General features: G+C 34.2%; 1 protein-coding gene across 1 annotated transcript in view; it reads right to left on the reverse strand.

Annotated features, from left to right (window-relative positions):
* Positions 1 to 21,734, reverse strand: part of LOC150091753 (uncharacterized) — a 285,842-nt gene that overhangs the window by 255,718 nt on the left and 8,390 nt on the right. Inside the window, exons 2-3 of the mRNA XM_090376803.1 lie at positions 14,433 to 15,654; positions 3,459 to 4,009 (exon numbers count right to left, since the gene is read on the reverse strand). Coding sequence (XP_090232929.1) covers positions 3,459 to 4,009; positions 14,433 to 15,618 — 1,737 coding nt within the window. The 5' untranslated portion in view covers positions 15,619 to 15,654. The remainder of the gene's footprint in view (positions 1 to 3,458; positions 4,010 to 14,432; positions 15,655 to 21,734) is intronic.

Below are 21,734 nucleotides of genomic sequence, written 5' to 3' on the forward strand. Positions count from 1 at the left end.
CTACCTATAGCAATCTTTTCTTCTGATCTCATGACCAATCTTATTTAATGCCATGCATTTTTTAACAGCTATATTGCTTCCATTTAAATGCTTTCCTGCTTATATTGTTTTTTTTTTTTTTTTTTTAAATTTACACAAAGGAATAAATCTGGATATAACTCTCCTTCTCCTTGACTTTTGACTTTGGGAAAGGGATGATAAATGGCTAAATTCTAAGAATCATTAATTGTGCAATTTGTTTACTGCACAGAAATCATCCCCAATGCAGGTGATATTTTATTTCATATTTAACCTGAACCTCTGAATGCAGATAGGCCACTCTTTACAACTCAGTGTTTAGCTATCTTCGTTACATTTGCATTCTTGCCTCAGCTTTTTTTTTAATCCAACACTATGTGTATTTTTCTTGCTGATAGTAATTAATATCCTTATTTGTGTGTAATGTTCACTGGCATCAATGAATTTCATTAATGATATTATTATTATATTAAAAAATTTAATAAATCTTTTTTAAACAAAAAAAAAGAAAAAAAAAAAAGGTTCCAGTTTCCAAAAAAGCAGGTGTAGTATATTAAGTATGCAGCCTTTCAACTTACATTTATGAACCATTTATAAACACTACAAAAATGGTTAAAAAAAAAAAACCTCCAAAAAGGGAAGAGTAGTGAACTCTTCAAAAGCCAGGTTATGAATTCCAACTATAATGGAGTTAACTGTACAAAACATTTTCATAAAAAATTGATTTTTTTCCCTCATTATATTTGTGTCCAATACCATCTAAATTAATGTGTGCTGCTGGATTAAATTTGCATGTTTTTGCAAACTACAACTTTAAAATAGGATATTATATTACTTTCCCCTCTCAGTCTGAATTACTGAGGCTTCACTGTAAATTTAATTCCAATGGAAAAGAATACAGATTATAAACACATAGCTTAGTGGAACTAAGCCAAGTTAATTCATTTTGGAGCTGATAAAACTAATAACAGGTGAAATACATATTTTATTTTTGTAAAATATAACAAAATGAAAAGGAATTACAGACATACCAGGTCTAATTTTTCGGATTTCCAATCCAGAATAATTCTGTATAAAAATCTAACTAATACCATATTTAATTCAACAGGATTTCAAAAGGAAAAAATTCTTTTTTTTTTAAGATAAGTAGTTGTCTTAAAAAAAAAAAAAAGAATTTATAGGACAAAAAAAGTTTTCAATACCAAAAGTTTTAAATTCAAAGCTTTCATAAAATTGTTAATTAATTTTATGAAAGCTCTTTCTTTCTCTCTCTCTCTCTCTAAAAAAAATTATTCTGCATCTTTTAATTCTTTTAGATCTCAAAGTTGGATTCAGGTCTGAATTCAAGCCATCAGTTTTATAAATTGGGAGTAGCGACAGTATTCCACTATGGCTTCATTTTAATTGGATAACCCTGTATAACTTTCTCATTGTGGCAAAAAAACATCAAAAAAGTCAGGTTAGGAATTCCAACTAGCAATGACAGTAATAATTGCAGAAAACTGCATTAATGACAGAGTCAATAATGAAGAACCTTATGAGAAAATTACAACTGACAAAAGACTGCAAGTGACACATGCACGCAAGCACACACACACACACACACAAAGGGTAAAATGTCAATTTTATGATATTGACAACCCTTCAATCAAGCCTACCAAGATGACAATTAAGTGAGCTAACACACACTACTGTATATTCTTAAAAAACAGGTGTTTATAAACTATACATTAGGTGTTTATAAACTATACATTATGACATGAAGTACAGGGTGTCTGGACTAGAGGTATCCAAAAATAACGGCTTATAATGCGAGAACCACTCATTATATTTTCTCAAATGAAAGTGTAGTCAATAGGAAATCTCTCCAAGATTTGTTTCGTCACACTGTCAAGGTCACCAGCGCAGGCATGTCACCAGTAGTCAAGCACATGCAAAAACGGCAGAAAAATGGCTATTGCCTCGGTTGAGATGTGAATGCTACAGCAGAAGGTGCAGTGCGTGCTTTGGTTAGCTGAATTTCAATCAGTTATGCGTGTTTGGCAGCGTGCACAAAGGGAATGGAATGTGGATCCTCCCACATCCAAATCCATTCTTCAGTGGGATACTCTAAAAGAGATGGGAAGTTTGGTTTCACAAAATGGGAAACATCCGAAAAAGTGTGTGTGACCAATGAGGCTGTGGATTGGGTGCATGAGTCATTCTCATGCACCCAATTGCACCCATGCACTCAACAGTTCAAGACATTGTTCACAAACATCTCCATTTGCATGCATACAAACTTCAACACCTTAAGCCAGATAATCACTGCTTAAGAGCTGATTTTGCTGCTGAAATGATCAGCAGCATCAATGACAATCCCAATTATCTTGATCTGTTGTTATTCAGTGATGAATCAACTTTCACATTTGTGGGAAAGTTAACAGACACAATTGCCGAATTTGGGGTATGGAGAATCCTCACCAAGTGATCGAAAATGAGAGGGACACACCAAAAGTCACTGTCTGGTTAGGAGTGCACAAAAATGGTGTCATCGGTCCATTTTTTTTTTCATAGAGGCCACAGTGACGGGACACACCTTGACATGCTGCAGATCTTTGCTGTTCCACAGGTTCCCCCAGGTTTCAGCAAGATGGTGCTCCACCATACTTCCATTGAGACGTTACCATGTTTTTGAACAAGACTTTTCCTGGACGTTGGATCAGAAGAGGAGGCCAAACTGCCTGGCTGCCTAGATCTCCAGATATGACTCCATTGGACTTTTTTGCATGGGACTTTATTAAAGACTGTGTGTACCAGAAAAAAGTTCGGGATTTGGGTGATTTGAAACAGCGTATTGCTGAAGCAGTTGCTCTAATAATGCCTCAGATGCTGGAAAACACTTGGTAAGAGCTCAAGTATCGTTTTGACATCTGTTGAGCTACAAAAGGTGCCCACATTGAACTTTACTACTTTACTAACCTTCATAAAAACTTGGTGACTTACTCTGTATAATAACAAAAAAATTATTTTAATACACCTTATAGATGCTGAGATATATGTGTGTATTTTTGGATACCTCTAGCCTGGACACCCTGTATTTGCATTACAAGTTTTTTTCTTTATACTACAGAAGTCATTTTCAAGAAAGCACATACTTTAGAGTATAAGTTGATTGTTTTAGTAGTATGGAGTGTTATACACAAAAAATAGCAGCAATCTCAATAAGTAGTTATACAATTTTAGTAAATGTATAAAGTTATTAGTTGCTAGAAATTGTATCCTTAAATATTACAAGCTGAGTTTATAAATTAAGCCATTTTCTCAAAAAATTTCCTAAGAAATTGCACAAACCAAAGATCCTGTGGTGCTGGATCAAGATACTGGTATTACAATAAATATAGATTTCTAATCAAATTTAAAATTAGTAACTTATGTATATACGTAAAGGTAATTCTTACCTGGTCTGCTGATGGTTCTGAAGAATCATTCCAACGTCTAGATTCGGCTAATCCAATATCTACCCAATCAGACATCAATGACAAATCATCTTCTCTGTCCAAATTAAGAATAACATCTGAAGACAAAGTAATTTTTTCTGATGATAGACTCTGTGTATGATTCAAATTCCTACTGTCACGCCCATCGGTTTCTGATTTATCAGAAGACGAAGGGTATGACACTATTTGTTGTGGTGTTTGATCTTTATAGCTGCGTATTGCAGTGAAATAGTTATTTTCACCACGGCAAAGAATTTCAATAGAGTCTTCAGTTACTCTTAATAATTCATCTCCTTCATATTCACTATCAATAATGGCACTACTAACTCCTGAATCTGATCTTTCATCATCTCGACCACTCATTTCACTTGAAGCACTACCATATGAAGGCCCATTTTTAAGTACTACATCACCAGTTTTTTCAGTAGAGGATTCAGAAAGTAATAAGTTATGGTCATTTGGAAACGTGTGCTTTTTCCTTTCTACGTGAGATTGTTCTTGACTTGAAATAGCTGTTTTAAATAAACAAAAAAACAAAGAAAAAAAATTATGATTTTGCAAATAGGCAGTCAATTTTACAAACAAAATGGGACCAGTAAAAATAATGGCAACACATGTAGAGAAAAAAAAAAAATAAATAAATAAAAGCAACACATACTACATGAGATAATTAAAGAATGGATTAACAGCAGATAATTATAAAGAAACTTTGGTACCTCAGAACTGAATATCTTGGCAACCAACAGTTCCAGACATTTAAATTTTTGTAGATATAGAGATTTGGTAAGGTTACTGATATCAAAGGCAAATTCACACATTAAAGTGTACGATAGTATGAATCAGAGCTGTAATACTCAATATGTTCTACGTTGGTAATAATATTAGTAAAATAATAAAAGGAGTTTACCCAATATAGTACGTAGAACACTTCCGTATGATACCCTCCAGAAATTAAAATGGAAAAACCGAAAAAAATCGACAACTTACTGGTATTAGAGTAAAATATAAATAATTAAATAATCAATGTAACACAATTCAAATCAATTTAAAACAATTAAAAATCAAATTAACGCAATTAAAAGAATCTAACGAAAATATTCAAAACGGTCGAAAAGCGTTGTCAGCTTCAGGAAGGAAAATCGTTTTGAATATTTTCGTTAGATTCTTTTAATTGCGTTAATTTGATTTTTAATTGTTTTAAATTGATTTGAATTGTGTTAAATTGATTATTTAATTATTTATATTTTACTCTAGTGTACCGGTAAATTGTCGATTTTTTCGGTTTTTCCGTTTTAATTTCTGGAGGGTATCATACGGAAGTGTTCTATGTACTATATTGAGGTAAACTCCTCTTATTATTTTACTAATATTAAAGTGTATGGTAATCAGTGTAATTTTAGAATGGTAAGGTTCAGGGAAAGATAAATAACACTTACAACAAACCAAGTAACAAATAGATCAGATTACCAATGCCAAAGGCAGATGCATAAATGAGGCTACAGGTCTTATAACATTTCAGATTATATAACAGCAACAATAAAAACTACCCATTCTAACCACATACCAATTTCACTTCCATTTAATTTTAAACGACTTGCTACTAATCTCACTGTTTGGTGTCTGCGCAAGTAGCACAGTGGGTATTGCCACTGTCCTCCCCACACCGGGTGGAAAAGGCCAGGGTTCAAATCCCATTGATGACACGAGGAACTTTAATGGGCTTTTTTTTCACTCCACGGGTGAGTTAGTCAGTCTCAGGCATAGATAGCAAGGTTCCCCCCCCCCCAGAAAATTGGGGTTTTTCGTCCAGCAAACAGACAAATCAACCATAGAACACACGCAATTAACAGACATAAGACACAATATGGCAGATGAATTTAATTATTCGGGTGGCCTAAATATAATAGTTTGGTTGTTTCTATTAGTAGTATTTAAATGCTGTAGCAGTACGGTAATCTCCACTCTCCCCTTAACTTTTTTTCACTTTGTGTTTTTACTGATGTTTATTTTAGTTTCTTATTATTCTGCCTGTAAATCAAATATGGTAGTATATCAAGTTTTAAAACAGGTGTCAATGGACGTAGTCATAGAGGGCATGATGGTGGAGTGAAAGAGTTCTGTCCTGCAGCATAAGGTTGGAGGTTTCCTCAAGTTTCCTATGTGAGGAGGGAAACACACAGGAACCTCAGGGTAATTATTGAAAGGTAGCAGTCTAGGTGTTTCTTCCCTGTAGTTGTTCCCCAAGGATCTTCTCTAGGATTGATTTTATTCAGCATTAAGAACTTCCTCATGATTGTATTGTTTTCGGGCAATATGAAGCTGTATACTCAAATAAAAGGTCCTGCTGATTAGTTACAATGAGGTCACCATTTTGGCCATCTTTCATGTTGGATGTTGTTTTTAGCTCCACTGTTTTGTGCTATTAACTATGGATGTTTATTATGTTAGTCATTCAGTTATATACCAATTGGATATTTTTTACATGTGGATACCACTGGTAAGAAAAATTTTGTGTTATCAGGGCTCTCTAGTGAGAATCTTACCATTTTTATCCATCACTACTGGAGAGGTGGTCAAAACTTTGGCACTTTTCGATCTTTGTTAAATTGACTATGGTTGGAATCCCTCCCCAGAATAACTTTGGACAGACAAGCTGTCCCAACAAACAGTTCTGTGTTTTTGTGCCGTGTTTAGTGAAAATTGTGAACTTGTGTTTTTCCCCATAAATTTAAGATGTTTCTAAGTTGGGTCACCTCCAACTTAGAAACTTTGCCTTGGACAAAAATTTGGACAGTGCCCCAATGTACATCCCCGAAAAACCCCCAAGCTTATAAACTAATTGGATATTTTCTAGATGTTGTTGTTGTTATTTGGTTTTTAGGAGCATTAGCAACTAAGGCCATATTGCTCCGGAGATATGCGGTGGTCATTCCCTGACCTTTCCGCATCCTCCGTATTTGGTGGTCACGGGCTCGAACCCCAGTCTAATCAAGAAGCGTGTGATACGCACTGCTGCTCCTGCCCACCTGGCTACGGAGGCGCCATTTTCTAGATGTGGACACCACTCGTAAGAAAAGTGTTGTGCTATTAGAGCTCTTTGGTGATGAGAATCTTGCCGTTTTTATCCATTGTTACTTACTGGAGAGGTAGTAAAATCTTTGGCCACCATGGTTCAATATTTGCTAAATTGATTGGGGTTGGAATCCCCCCCCCCCCCAGAGTAACTTTGGATGGAGAAGCTGTCCCAACAAACAGTTTTGTGTTTTTGTGCCATGTTCAGCAGAAATCACAAACTTGTGTTTTTTCCCATAGACTTAATATGGGTCACCGTAACTTAGAAACTTTGCCTTGCACAGAAATTTGGACACCATCCCAATCTCTTCTACACCACTAAAAATACCCAAGTAAGGGTAGTCTGGAACTTATAGAACTATTTTTACCCTTGTTGACTTTTCCTCACTACTTCCCCCTTCTGAAAATAGCCTAAATTTTCGTCGGCCTATTTCTTGGCAACATTCATTGCACAGAGATATACCACCATTCTACTTCATGGAAGTTCCCCTTTCGAGCTGTACCTTCAAAAATCTCTCCGATCCGGATTCTTGGTAATCAGTATTTTTTGCACTTTTACCCAAACTGATTTACCTTGAACATGTCTGATTCAGAAACTGAACTTCACAGTGTTGTGTCTCTTATGAGAACTAGATTAGACCTGACACAAGCTGATCATGATGACATTATTAATCATTGTGCCTGTCCAGCTTCAAAGAAAAAGACCACAAGAATGGTTGCTTGTTCTGGAACAGTCTTCCATTCCTGGTGTTGCCAGGAGTGGAAGACTGTTCCAGAACAAGCAACCAACACAAATTGACCAGGAACCCAACTCTGACTTAAACCCCACCATTGAGGAAAATCACCTACAAAAAAAACCCTCTTGCCATCACTGTCACCCAAAGAGTTGCAAACAGAAGTCCTAGCCCTCCAATTTAACTATATTTCCACTGCTGTGAGGTCACAAGTAATACAAATTTGGATGAACATGGAAAAGGTCCCCCTTGACCTCCATATCCAAAATGAAAAAAAAAATCAATGCCAGGCCAGAAGCACAAACCACAAAAGATGAACAAGGGAAAAAAATGCTACAGTGCTCTTGATCCTTCACCCCAGTGTCAAGGAATCAAAATCCTAAGCATCAGCAGCTCCAACAGCCTTCAGGATAAGGCAATTTATAGCAGCATAATGGAATTAACAGAGCTGTGAATAAGTGGAAATAAAAATGGAAATAGTAACTTCTATAGTCACATTTTGAACAAACAAGAGTCTAGAGATATATAAGAGTAGCATTAGAAAAGAGAGGGAGTATATCTATAATGCAGAAATTAGGTTGGAATAAAAGGACTTTACCGATATAAAGTCAAAAGATATACAAAAATAAAACGGTTCGTAGATAAGTAAAAAATATTGGACATAGCCATAATAAAATGAATAGAAAGTAGACCAAGTGATATGGCTACTATATACTGTACTTAGCAAAAAAGGATGTTGTATAATCCTAGTATATAAATCAAAATTATACCAATTAGGGGGGTATAGCTAACACATAAAAAAATTTTTAATATCCAGGAAATGAGTAATTACATATAAGCATAAATAGAAGGAAATATGCAAACAACAACATAAAATCCTGAGATGGAGAGAGACTTATAACCTGTAGTCCAAAATGGAGTGAAACAAAACTGAAGTAATATCAGTAATCATTTCAGTGAAAATAAATAAATCTGTTGTTGATAGAGTAGCATAAATCCAAAATTAGTTGTAGATGTGAATCCAAAGGTGAAAGGGTATAATAAGAATTCATTTCTCATCAAAAACCTCCTATGGAGATTTTTGATGAGAAAATCTAGTTTAAATCCAGTGATGAAAGAATAGAAAATAAATCCAAGGATGCACATAACTAGATGACTGCAGACCCAATGGTGGGGTAATTATGCATCAAATCCTAAGGGGACGGTAGAAAATAAAAAAAATTTGTAATAAATAATTATTAACATAAATATCAATAAATAAGTAAATATTGTCATAATAAATAATTATTATCATAAATATCAATAAATAATAAGTAAATATTATAATAGTAGATAATTATTAATATAATTATCAATATTTACTTCAGCATCAGACTGCATTTTTGCTATTTCTGTATTTGACTTATTACTAAATTTGCCCACCCATATCTGATATAGCTCTACCACCAGCTTTACCACCTTTTATTTTATTTTACTTTATTTTGTTTAATCATGGTATTAATAATTTTACTTTATAGTTCCTTCGTCTTCAAAATTGGCTTTGCAATTCAGCTCACAATTTTCTTAATTCATAACTTTTAGGATATTAACATTCCTTGGCACTTTGTGTAATTTTCACCTCCATCTGTGCATATATGCAAACTTTATCACACTTATCTATTCTTACAAGCTTATATACTTTTGCATCCTTTACTGTTGCTTTTCACATTTTGGTGCATTTGTCATACCTTGTTTATTTATTTTTTCCATCAACTGTAACTTTGACTTTAAATTACATTTATATATATATATATATATATATATATATATATAATTACGAATAATAAGATTAAAATTAAGTAGAGAAATTGGATTTGAATTTGAATAGCGATAATATGAATAAGCGAAAATATATAAGCGAAAATATAAATTATGGATCAGGGACACTGCAAGAGCAAAAGTACCCTACAACCATAATGTATATATAAAATTATTTTTATTGTTATTTGTAGAATGTAGTAGGTATATATCTATAATTTAACTAGTGCTAATAATGAAAATACCGTGTATCCTGGGAGCGATATATGTTGATTAAAGGGGGGGAAGGAAAAGAAAAGTGTAACGTTATAAACAAGAAGAAACAAAGTGCAAATTTTGCAAAAAAAAAAAAAAAAATGCAAATTTTGAAAAGAACGACCAAGGTAGAAATAGCATTGCAGTATCTTTCATAATTTGTGTGTCTTCAAGAAGACACATATATTATGAAATAATTTATGTGTCTTCAAGAAGACACATAAATTATGAAAGATACTGCAATGCTATTTCTACCTTGGTCGTTCTTTTCAAAATTTGCATTTTTTTTTTTTTTGCAAAATTTGCACTTTGTTTCTTCTTGTTTATAACGTTACACTTTTCTTTTCCTTCCCCCCCCTTTAATCAACATATATCGCTCCCAGGATACACGGTATTTTCATTATTAGCACTAGTTAAATTATAGATATATACCTACTACATTCTACAAATAAAAATAATTTTATATACAGTGGATTCCGGTTATTTGGGCCACCGGTTAATCGGGGCAGCCGTTTATTTGGGGCAAATCTTAAAAAACAAAAACCAAGAAAATAGCCAGAGAAAATAGCCAGGGTTTACTTCGCTTAATTGGGACAAAATGCCGTTTAATCGGGGCAGGAGACCTCAGCACTGGAGATTACCCTACGATTGTCTCCGACCGTACCACGTAATTCGGTCGGATTTCTGGAGGTCACAACCATAAAACAATAAAAACAATTAGCAGTCACCTGTTTATTGGGCTTTTGTGTTAGTGCAATCTATCATAAACGGACAGTAAACTCGATCTTATTGAATTTGCGGTAATACCGACAGCTGGAATTCTGTGGGTTATTATGGTGAAATGTGTTTACACTCCCATGGAATCTTCGATCATATAAAAAAAATAATTTTCAGAATCTTCTCTTCATTCCTATTTTTAAAGCTTCGTAATTTGTTACTCCGTTCTCACTTGCGCGTGTTGTGTTACTTGCAATTTGTGTGCCATGTTCTTTGTTATTGATTGCTTATCTTTTTACTGTTTTAAATTTTAACCCCCACCCACAAATGTCAGTGAACAGAAATGTCAACTAGTTAGTATGTACATATTACAGTATGTATTAATTATTCCGATTATCACGTACTGTATATTCTTCTGATTTTCACGTATCATTTAATTTTTTTAATTAGTAAAAGGTAATAAAGAGTAAATTTGTGCTTAATATATCTTTACTTTTATAGCCTGTGGATAATATTCCTCCTATTTTCGCTAATTAGAATCGCTGTTTAATACACATCGTATAATGAACGGTGGTTCATCGTAACGTGATTTGATTGTACAGTGAACTAACTGTAAAGGGGGGGGGGATAAATTGTATTTTTAACTATTTTCGTGAAACTTCGGATAATTGGGGCAGCCGCTTAATCGGGCCAAAATGCACTAGTCCCGATGTGTCCCAAATAACCGGAATCGACTGTATATATATATACACAGTAGAACCCGGATAAGAAGTTTTCCAAGAGACTGGAGGTTTAGAACTTGTTACACAGGAAACCTTCTTAGAAGGGAAAATGACCTAAGGGTATGAAAAATTAACTACACATACATAAGTTAAAGATCATTTTTAAGTACTATTTCAGAATTTATAAATATTTTACTCTGCTACGGGAAATGTTTTTAAACTGAAGATTTCTAATTGCTTAACATTCTGTTCATTAAACTCATTACCAAGTTGGAAGAATGAGTTCATTTGGAGTTTAAACATACCTCAAAAAGGTCACAATTACAATAAGACAGAGCAACAATCCACTAAGTAATTCAGAACTGTTCACAACCGTCACAACTTAACATGGTCTACGTATCCAATTATGGATATCGATGAAAACAAATTGCAATATGTCGCTTCAATTAAATAAAAATATTTCTACTAAAAAGGTTTTAGCACTGAAAGCCTCACACTACAGAAAATCCATTAATCGAACAAGTTAGTGCACAGCATTAGTTTAGTTCGGAGTAAACTGCTGAAGTAGGTGAAATGGCATCGTGAAATTTCTGTTACATCTCATATTGTGAACGCCTTCACAACGAGTTGCCCTGATATTGAACTACTTCAAATAAGCAATGCTATTCGAAGTAGTTTAAAGAAGCAATGCTATTCAAACCTACCACCCACTGGCGAAGTGTTTTGGAGGTAGTGCAATATCAGGGCAACTCGTTGTGAAGGCATTAACAATATGAGATACATATATATAAAAAATGATGCCATTTCACCTACTTCAGTGGTTTACTACGAACTAAAATGATGCTTGGCACTAACTTGTTCAATTACCAAATGTTTATATTATTTAATATTTTTTAATATTAAAATTAAATAATTTTTATATTTAAAAAAACGTGTTAAGTGGGAAAACATTATAATAATACACTGTGTATTCTTTATCATGAACTTTTTATGCGGGAAACTTCTTAACCGGGAAAATAATACATTACAATATATAGAGTTGAAATTGGGACTTAAGAAACCAAACCTAGTACAGGGGAAAACTTCTTATGCAGGAATTTCTTATCCGGGTTCTACTGTGTATATATAGAAATATATATATAGTAGGTGTTTCAAAAGTGATGGTCAATAATTTAAAGGCGAACTGTACAGACTACAATATGCAAAAAAAGCCTAACAAACATGGGTCCTTAAGTGAATCGTTTTCGAGATATTGCACATTTCTAGTTGGGATCCACCACTGACAAGATGAACTGTACAGAGTTGTGATCCACCACTGACTTGTTTGTTTAGGTTAGGTTATGTTCATTCTCTCCCTTTCCCCTCTCTCAATGCTCTGAGACATAGCAGACATACTAGTACTTGTCAAAGGATAGTCAACATGGAAAGAGGTTACAGCAACGAAGAGTATGTGGACATGCACTTCATGTATGGTAAAGCCAATGGCAGTGCACTCGAAGCTGCATGTTTGAACCAAGTAGCATTTCCCCACCGAAGGCAGCCCAACAGGCGCACATTCATCAGGGTACATCAACGCCTTAGAGATCATGGGCGCTTCGCACATGGAGTACAAGCAAGTAGGCCAAGAAGCATAACACCTGATGTTGAGGAAAGGGTGTTAGATGTTTGTTATTTGGTTTTTAAGAGCATTAGCAACTAAGGCCATATTGCTCTGGGGATATGTGGTGGTCATTCCCTGACCTTTCCACATCCTCAGTATTTGGTGGGCACGGGCTCGAACCCCGGTCTAATCAAGAAGCGTGCTACGCACTGCTGCTCCTGCCCACCTGGCTACGGAGGCGCCAAAAGGGTGTTAGAAAGAATATTACTACTATTATTATTTTTAGGCCACCAGAATAATTAAATTCATCTGCCGTGCTGTGTGTCTTATGTCTGTAAATTGCGTGTATTCTATGGTCGATTTGTCTGTTTTGCTGGACAAAAAACCCCAGTTTCTGGGGAGAAAACTTTGCTATCTACACCTGAGACCAACTGACTCAGCCACGGAGTGAAAAAAGCCCATTAAAGTTCCTCACGTCATCGACGGGATTCGAACCTTGCCCTTTTTCACCCGGTGACACTACCACTGTGCTACCCATGCAGACTGTTAGAAAGAATAGAATGAAATCCAGGAATTTCGACAAGGAGGGTTGCTCTGAAAGAGCATCGCCAATTACTGTACCGCTACCATATCCAGCGTGTACAAGGTCTCAGCAATACAGACTACCTTTCCAGAGTGCTCCCATAGTGAGTGGCAGATCTTAACAGAAAATGTGCATTATCTCGAAAATGGTTCATCTGTGGACCGATGTTCACTGGGACTTTTTTTTCTTATTTTAGTTTGTACTTTTCACCTTTAAATTATTGACCATCATTTTTGAAACACCCTGTATATATGTACAAACACTGGGTTTTCTGAAAAAAAATTTAAAGTTTTGTGTGTGAAACAACTCAATTTTATTCTTATTTTTATAGAGATATATAATAATAACTTTATTTATCATCAATTTGCTATATGTAGAACCAATAATTTGAAATATGTATACAATTATATATACTAATTTTATCAAAAATATATAATGTTCTATAACTAAATTCATTGCGATTCTATCAGTATATTTTTTAAGAAAATAAACACATATTACTTGATACCTTTTGAACGTTTTGCAGACCCCCCCCCCCCCCGGAACTGGTCTATGGACCCCAGGGGTTCGCAAAAGCCAGTTTGGGAAATGCTGACGTAGACCATATTATGCCTTTTTGTGTTATATCTATAGAAGTGTGTGTTCATGGGCTTAAAAATCCAGAATAACTCATGGAGAAGTAACCATACTCCTGTATTCTCTATTTGAGATTGGCTAACTACATCCTCAAATGAAAGGGGCTTTAGAAATTCTTCAATCATTGACAGGATTCGAAACCAGATCTCTCTACACAAGTGATGAGGCCACCATAATACCACTAAAGATGAGTTTTTCCTTAAGCACACCAAAGTGCTGGATACATAGTCAGGGAACCACCGATTTACCCTATCAATGACACACTCATCAAGTATCATATACTGTATTGATTGGATGTACTGCATCTTTCTGTAGATTTTATGTTTTTGACTAACATTTACATTTTTTCAGGACATAATTTGGACTTATCATAATGCTTTGAAAATTACCATGTTTTCCATTATAAAATGCCATGATCCAAGAGGATAGTCGACATTTTGTGTGTGTGTGTCACCATCTTCCCCATTTTTTTTGTATTGTCAACCTTATCAGTGTTTTTATAGTATAAATGGAAAAATGAAGTTTACTGTGATTTTTTTTATATATATTTTATTGACATATTTACTGTTTTTACTCTAATTGCCTATTTTCTTGAGTTTTGCCAAATGTAGCTCAGCCAAACATGAGTTTTCAGAAACAGATCCCCTTCCCCACCTCTGCAGTTGGTGAGGGATTCCTATGCTATTTACGTCATTACTGAAGTAATCTTTTTTTTTTTTTTTTTTTTAAATATTTAACTTCAAAACAAAGTATTAAAACTTAGAAAAAATAAAATAAACTAGATGAAACAATTTTTTGTTCGAATTAATCAAAACTAACCTGCATATTTAGACTTATCAAGAAGTGAAGAACTGGACTGAACATAATGTAGATGATCATCTTTGCTGGATCTTGCAATCCCATTTGAAGTTGTAGAAATTTCCTTTAAGGCAGTAGTAGAGAATTGTGAAATATCATATGGTTCATTTGTAGTGATGCTATAACTGTTTTCTGGACGTACCATTATCGCATTGCATTCTGTGGGAGATACTGTACTTGCAAAAACAGAGGTATTGAAACATTCATTAATCTTAATAGTGTTGGTATTTTGGTTATAATCAAAATCACTAGAACATGTACTAACATTTGGGGAAGTTTCTTCTAACTCAAAATCTAAAGATGCCTTACTTTCATCATTCTCTTTTGTTTTATAATTTGTATTTAGTTCATCAGTATCAGAAATGAAATCTGCAGAGTGTGGAGATATAGGACTAGGAGACATAGGAGCACCATCTTCATCTATTTTGAAATTCAGGCTTCTTTCTACATCTTCAAAGTGAGATGATTCTGAACCAAGTCCACTGTCATCTACAGGTTGAGGAGGTGATTTATGTACAGCTGATGGAAAGGCACATATACTTAGAGTTCTTGGACTTTGTGATAATGAAATCTTACTGGATAAACTAGAAAAACTGAATGGCTGGCTTCCACAAGTTTCTTGTAACTTAAACCCACCAGAAGACCGCCTATTTTCTTCTTCAAGTCGTTCAAACATTGCACGTGCTGTATTAAAACGAGTTTGATGATTCTCACTGTTCGACGCACATACATCTGAGTCACTAATATTCTCTTTTTCCGTCTTTTCATGATCAACATTATCAGAATTCTCAATTTCATTCTGTTTATTTTGTGTTCTAGAAAAACTGAAAATTCCACCATACCTAGTGCTATAAACATCAGATTTCTGTGGAGAAAGGGACTGAAATAAATTAGCTATAGTGCTAACTTTTGTGCCAAGCCGTCTTCCAGGCTCGGACTTTTTACTGCTTGCATTAACATCACTTTTTTCTTGTATCTTTTCTTCAAATGTGGATCTAACTTTGCTGATAAAAGGCTTACACTCTGGACCTTGAGAAGTATCCTCAAGCCAACCTGTACGAGATCGACTAGCTGCAAGAATTTCTGCTCGTACATCTGTCATCTTATACTGCTCACCAAGATCAATAACAAAAATAAAGCAAAACATGCCTTCCAATCATACTACTACTCATAATCATCATTCCTAAAAAATAAAATATTGAAAAAATTAACAAAATGACAAATATAGAATTTAATTTAATAATATGATATAAATAAAAAACAGCATTTAAAGAAAATTAAGATTAAGACCTTATACATGTTTACCTATAAAATAGTCAATAAATAGAAGAAAAACATTATATTAACAATTTTAATATCAAATACCACTGAACTGAATTAATCAATATCACACAGTAGTTTGGAAAACTCATGTTGTGCCTAAAAGGTTTAGGCAGAGAATGTATTTCTTCATTTATTCCTTTTATCTGATTTCATATTTTATAATTCAACCACCTGATTTTACTATATGTATTTTACTATATTTTACTATAAGTTCATGTTATTTTAACAAATTTTTTTTCAGTATAGTCACTATTTACAGCATTTTATTTAATACCTTCTGAAAGAAGAAAATGATAATAGTGAACTGTCAAAGTTTGATAGCAAATGTCAGAATGTGATTATATGTGACTAGACTTATGATATAAATGCATTTTTTTGAGGATATAGTTTTATGAATTAAATAATTTACCTATTAAGAACCAGCTTACACCAGGAGCAATACACTTAATTACTACTCGGACTAATTTTCGCATATATTTTTTCCATATAATATTAATTTTCACACCTGCTATGCTGAATATATCCAATTTGTTAGTAATAAATTTTGAAGATCATTACACAGGTATATGATGTAGTAAGGGAAGACAATTGCTCTGTGTTAAGCAAAAATAATTTAGTAAGATTTTATAAAATGTTACTTACATTACAAATATAAATAAATAAATTCAGATTCATTTCTGTTGGAATGTTCTGTTGAATATCCTTCAATGAAACTGTAAACTTGATAACATGAAAAAACGTGAGCACCTTCCCCAACACAACATAAATTACCCACAAAATTACCTTCTATCATGTGGTGTACATCAGGCAATCTCACAAGAGATTCATAAACACCCCCCCCCCCCCCATAACAGGATCTATAAATGTATAGATCCTGTTAGGGGCTCTACACTGACTGTAGAGTAGCTCAAGCATATGTACTTGGGGTACTCTACAGTCAGCAATGCTACAATCTTAGAAATATAAGAATGTTGCATCATGGAAAACCTTAATTTTGACTTCACCAACGTCCAAATTATCACTATAGACACATGATAGTGGAAGAAATACAAACTTCCAAAACCCAGCAACTTCTAAATCTAATTCATGCTGGATCTTGGGATTTTCTGGATTCTGAGAGGTCAATATGATTCATAAATTAATAAAAAAGGGGGGGGGGCATGGAAAATACTGCACTTCTATACTGTAAGTTATTCCACACCACAGAAATAAAGCCTTGTTTTTGAGAAAAATGTAACATACATGGAAAAGAACAGTAAATATTATATAGTACTAAAATTATTTCCCCCCTTTCAAAAAGTGGAAGGGGAAATAAAAAGCAAGGTGTCACAAAGCAACTGCTTTCTAGGAGTCACAAAATCAAGCATCTTTCACAATACAATCTTCTGGGCTACTTAATTTTTTTTTAAAAGAACATATGGACAAATACAAATGGATGCTGTTTCAGTATTGTTCAAAAACAATAAGCTAAAATTTCTAAAAATATTTTGTAAGTAGTAAATGTATATAGTGAATGGGTACCTTAGTTTAATGTTTCACATATGGATTATTACACTGAAGAACTCAATAATCCATCATTTATTATCAGTGAGTTGCTAATCTTGTTCATATAATGCTAACTTACAGTACCTTTCAAGCAATGTTTCTGTCTCAATTTCTCTATTAAAAATTCAGGACATCATTATTAAATAATAAAAATGACCAGACCCACCTCCCTTGCTCCACTTAGAACTTATTTAAAAAAAAAAAAGGGCCAGGAGAATTAGGCCCAATAAAACTGATTGAGTAGCTGTGTATATAAATCACTTACTGCCAAACAAACAAAGTAGGGACAACACTCCACAACAGATAAGTTAGAGAAGGTAACATTAAAATTAAAAATAATTACTGTAAAGTAATAAAACACTGTGTAACATTTTAAAGACTCAAATAGAGTGGTCAACATTTTATTATAAATGATGCAAGTAAAGGTGATTCATTAATAATAATACCCACTGCAGGTAAGCATCAATGATGAAAAGGAGAAATAAAAAAAAAAAAAAAAAAATTAGAAAGAACAAGTAGCCTGAGTCATTTAGATCACTGCTTATAGTATTTCAAGCAAAATCATCCAGGATGAAAGAGTACATTCTTAAGTTTTAGTCCTGATGTAAGTGATTTCAGGAAGTAGCCAGAAAGCAGTTAAAAGTATTAAGGATTAAGCCTATAATTATTATAAAGGATTAAACCTAAAATTATTACAAATCTTGTTTCGACTTCCAACCCAAATTGCTGATTCTACATAAAAGATGACATATCAGTTGACTAATAAAGAGACTCATTTGGCTCAAAGTTTCTGGCAATGAAGAAATCTTGTTAGCTTAGAACAGGCCTGGCCAGCCACATTATTTTTTGCGGCCCACCAGATAATTTTTATGCTACTGACTACATCAGTGGGAAATCATTCACTAGCTGCACCAGGCATGATAAATAATGAGAAATATAATACTAGACCAGATGTACTTCACCGAATCCCCACCACTCCTTCCCTTCTTACAAACAGAAACTCTGCAGATGGAAGTAATTGATTTACAGTGCAACAATGAATTAAAACATATTCATGCCACGACATCAAAAATCAAGTTTTACAGCACGTATGTGACAGCAGAAAAGTATCCCAAATTAAGATTTTTTTGCACAAAAAATTGTGAGTACCTTCGAATCCACATGTTTGTGAAACTTTATTTTCAAAAATGAAATTTATTAAAAGTAAATCCTGAGCTTCAATAACAGATGAAAATCTGGAAAATCAATTGAGATGTGCAACTACCAATATTGAAGTTGATTTTAAAAAAATTGAGTGATCGCAAAGAAAAGCAAATATCTCATTGATGTATATATATAATAAAAATGAATGAATAAAATAAATTGTTATGGCATTTGATTTTTTTTATTTTTAAAAGATTGTTTTATATTACATGTGGCCTGTAGAAAATTGTAGTTCATCAAGGTGGCCCACAGAATGATTTAGGTTGGTCAGGCCTGGATTAGAAATGTATAGGAGTAAGAGAAAAGTAAGTAGACTAGCGTTAAGGAAAAAAAAGACTGTTTGGCATTTCATATTATTTTGGCAAGCAGTGAGAAAATGGCTGGCATCAGAGGTTTATTGCACATTATTATAAAGCCAAAGATATGCAAAGTTAGGCTTACTAATGAACATAACGCACAGAATATTCCTGATGCATACCAATCTGGGGTGTGTGTGTGTGTGTGTGTGTGTGTGAGAGAGAGAGAGAGAGAGAGAGAGAGAGAGAGAGAGAGAGAGAGAGAGAGAGAGAGAGAGAGTGGAGGCAATGGTGGGAATCAAAAATTTTAAAACCCAGTTCTCTATCACCTTTTCAAGGTAAAAAAGAAAAACCAAACATAGACCAAAAGTAGCACAGCTCACATGCTGTTCAGTGTGAAACAGCCTTTAGGAACCGGTTCGGCAAACCAGCTGAATCCCACCAGTGGGTGGTGGTAAAAATCAAGATATAGGCATCATTTTCCAGTTAAAACAGAGAAAAGCATAACAAAAAAAAGGGAAAATGGAATTAGAATATTAGTAAAACATTAAAGCAAAAATCAAATAATTAAAATTAAAGACAAAAGCTTCAGACATGGTTATACAATCCTTAATGATAAGTTACACGTTAGACTTTAATTACTAAATATAAGAATTACTACATTTTAACCTATAAGGATGCCTGGTACTAAGGTAGAGACAGAGAAGCCAGTAGAGTGCAAATAGGCAGCACTCACTATTAGAAGGTACATTCATGGTATCGGTTTAAAAAAGTAGCAACATTAAGCCTCAGTTACTTGTACCCCTAAATGGGGGCATAAGCAACTGATTTAATCTGAAGTGTTATGGAATTCAGAACCTTCTTCTTCGTTGGATTCAAAGCTACTTTCTTCAGAGGTGACATACTATTATGTAAACAATGCTCATTCAAAACCTTTCTACGAAATTAGTGGAGTTCCCCAAGGGTCTTCCCTAGGACCTCTTCTATTTAAGGTCGTCATTAATGATGTTCCTTGATTGAAACACAGATATTCACATGGTGTCTGGGATGCAATATGAATGTCTGAATTTTTTTCAGCTGTTTGCCGGCATGTCAGATGTAATGTGGAATGGAGTTTCCTAATAAGATAGATACTTTTGCTCAACTGACATCTTTTAAACTAAATCTGGGGTTTTCATGCAGCTAAACAGGCAGTGTGACCACAAAATACACAATTTACAAACACAATAAACTGATGCCTTGTGGTTTGTGGTCTTAGTTACTTTACTACAAATACCAAACAACATTTAATGTAGATGAAAGAAGGTTGATGATTTTGTCCCAGAGCCATGAACACCTTTCACACTGAATACAACTGTAAACTTTAATTTGCACTTTTCAAAAACATTATGAGGACTGGTTAGCTAATGGTAAAATAATACAATTCAGCTGATTGTTTCATTTCAGGTGGTCTGTGATGAAAAGCTCATCTTAAAACTGATTTTGAATAAAGGCATTTAATGTCATGAGGCATCAGTGTGTTACATCTATAAGCTGAATGTATTTTATGGTTGGTTTGCCTGTTTCTTGGATGAAAAACCAGAATTTTTCAGGGGTGGGCATGCAACTCTCTAGAAAGACTGACCTAGCCACGAGAGTGAATTCTGAACTCAGTTAATTAGACTGTTGTATTTCCTAAAATTAATTGGTTTCTGTTATTCAGTTATTTGAAATTAGTAGTTCAGTGATTATTTGGGTTTCCCTGATAAAGTAATGTAATTGTTTTGTACTTGGCCTTCTAATGTTTAAAAAAATGAATGTTGAAGAGGGAAAGAAATGAGAGAGAGAAATTAAGATTAATGTCATGCCTCAGACTAGAGCAGCAAAGCAAAAAGCACAAATGGCAGAAGTGCTTTACTTGGACAACACAATAACATCCTTAACAGCAGAAAGCTCTGGTCCCAACAAGAAGTAACTACTGTTGGTGACTATTGTCAGGAAAACAGGACATATATTGTGTAAAAAGGATAAGTGGAATAGAAGCAGAGTAGGTCTATCAGGTACTCATGATATTAAGAAAAGGAGATCTGAGGATTTACTTAACAGGTATAAGGTGATGGCAAGAAAAAGTCATGAGTTACGATTAAATTTGAAAGTGTCTACAATCCTGCAAATACATGAGAGGACAGGGTAAGGATGAGAGCCTTATCAATTAAGTTGACTCTGGAGAGACTATGCAAGGCTCATGGAGAAAAATTTTTTCATCATTTTTTGTGCTTGCTAAGAGGAGAGACTGTTTTTACAAGAATGAGATACACTTAAAGAGAAGGGGTGGAACAATATTTGCAACTAACTCAAGAAGCAAGAAGGCAGAAGATGCACAGACTAACAGATTAGCAATTTCTGCAAGCAGATGTGAAAGTGATTCTTGCACTGTTTCAACTAGACATGCAGCAACCTGAAAAGCATGGTGTTAGAGATTACGAAGCATGTTTTTGTATCCTCGTGAAACAAGCAAATATATGGGCTAGGTAAGGATTGCTAAGAATGTAGATACGTGCTTGTATCCTAATGCTAGGAATACAGCAAACAAATTTGCTTAATTTGAAGTGCTGTTAAGTCATCAAATGTGGACATTGTAGGGATATCAGAAACATAGTGCCACTCAGACATAAGGGATGTATGAGCAGCACCATGAATTTGAATATTATTATTATTATTATTACTAGCTATATGGTGCAAGGAAGCCTGAGGCTTATGCTACACCAGCCAAAAAAATATTCCTGAGTTGCCCTGAGAGAGAGAGAGAGAGAGAGAGTCAAAAGGGAATTACCAAAAAAGAGAAGAATGATGATATCCAGATCAGGACCCTAGGTGTGCCAAGTCCATACTTACCAGATGTGAGCCCCTGGGGCCA

Source organism: Mastigoproctus giganteus, chromosome 1 (genome assembly GCF_048544385.1).
Source record: "Mastigoproctus giganteus isolate SK-2022 chromosome 1, ASM4854438v1, whole genome shotgun sequence".
Taxonomy (NCBI): Eukaryota; Metazoa; Arthropoda; class Arachnida; order Uropygi; family Thelyphonidae; genus Mastigoproctus; species Mastigoproctus giganteus.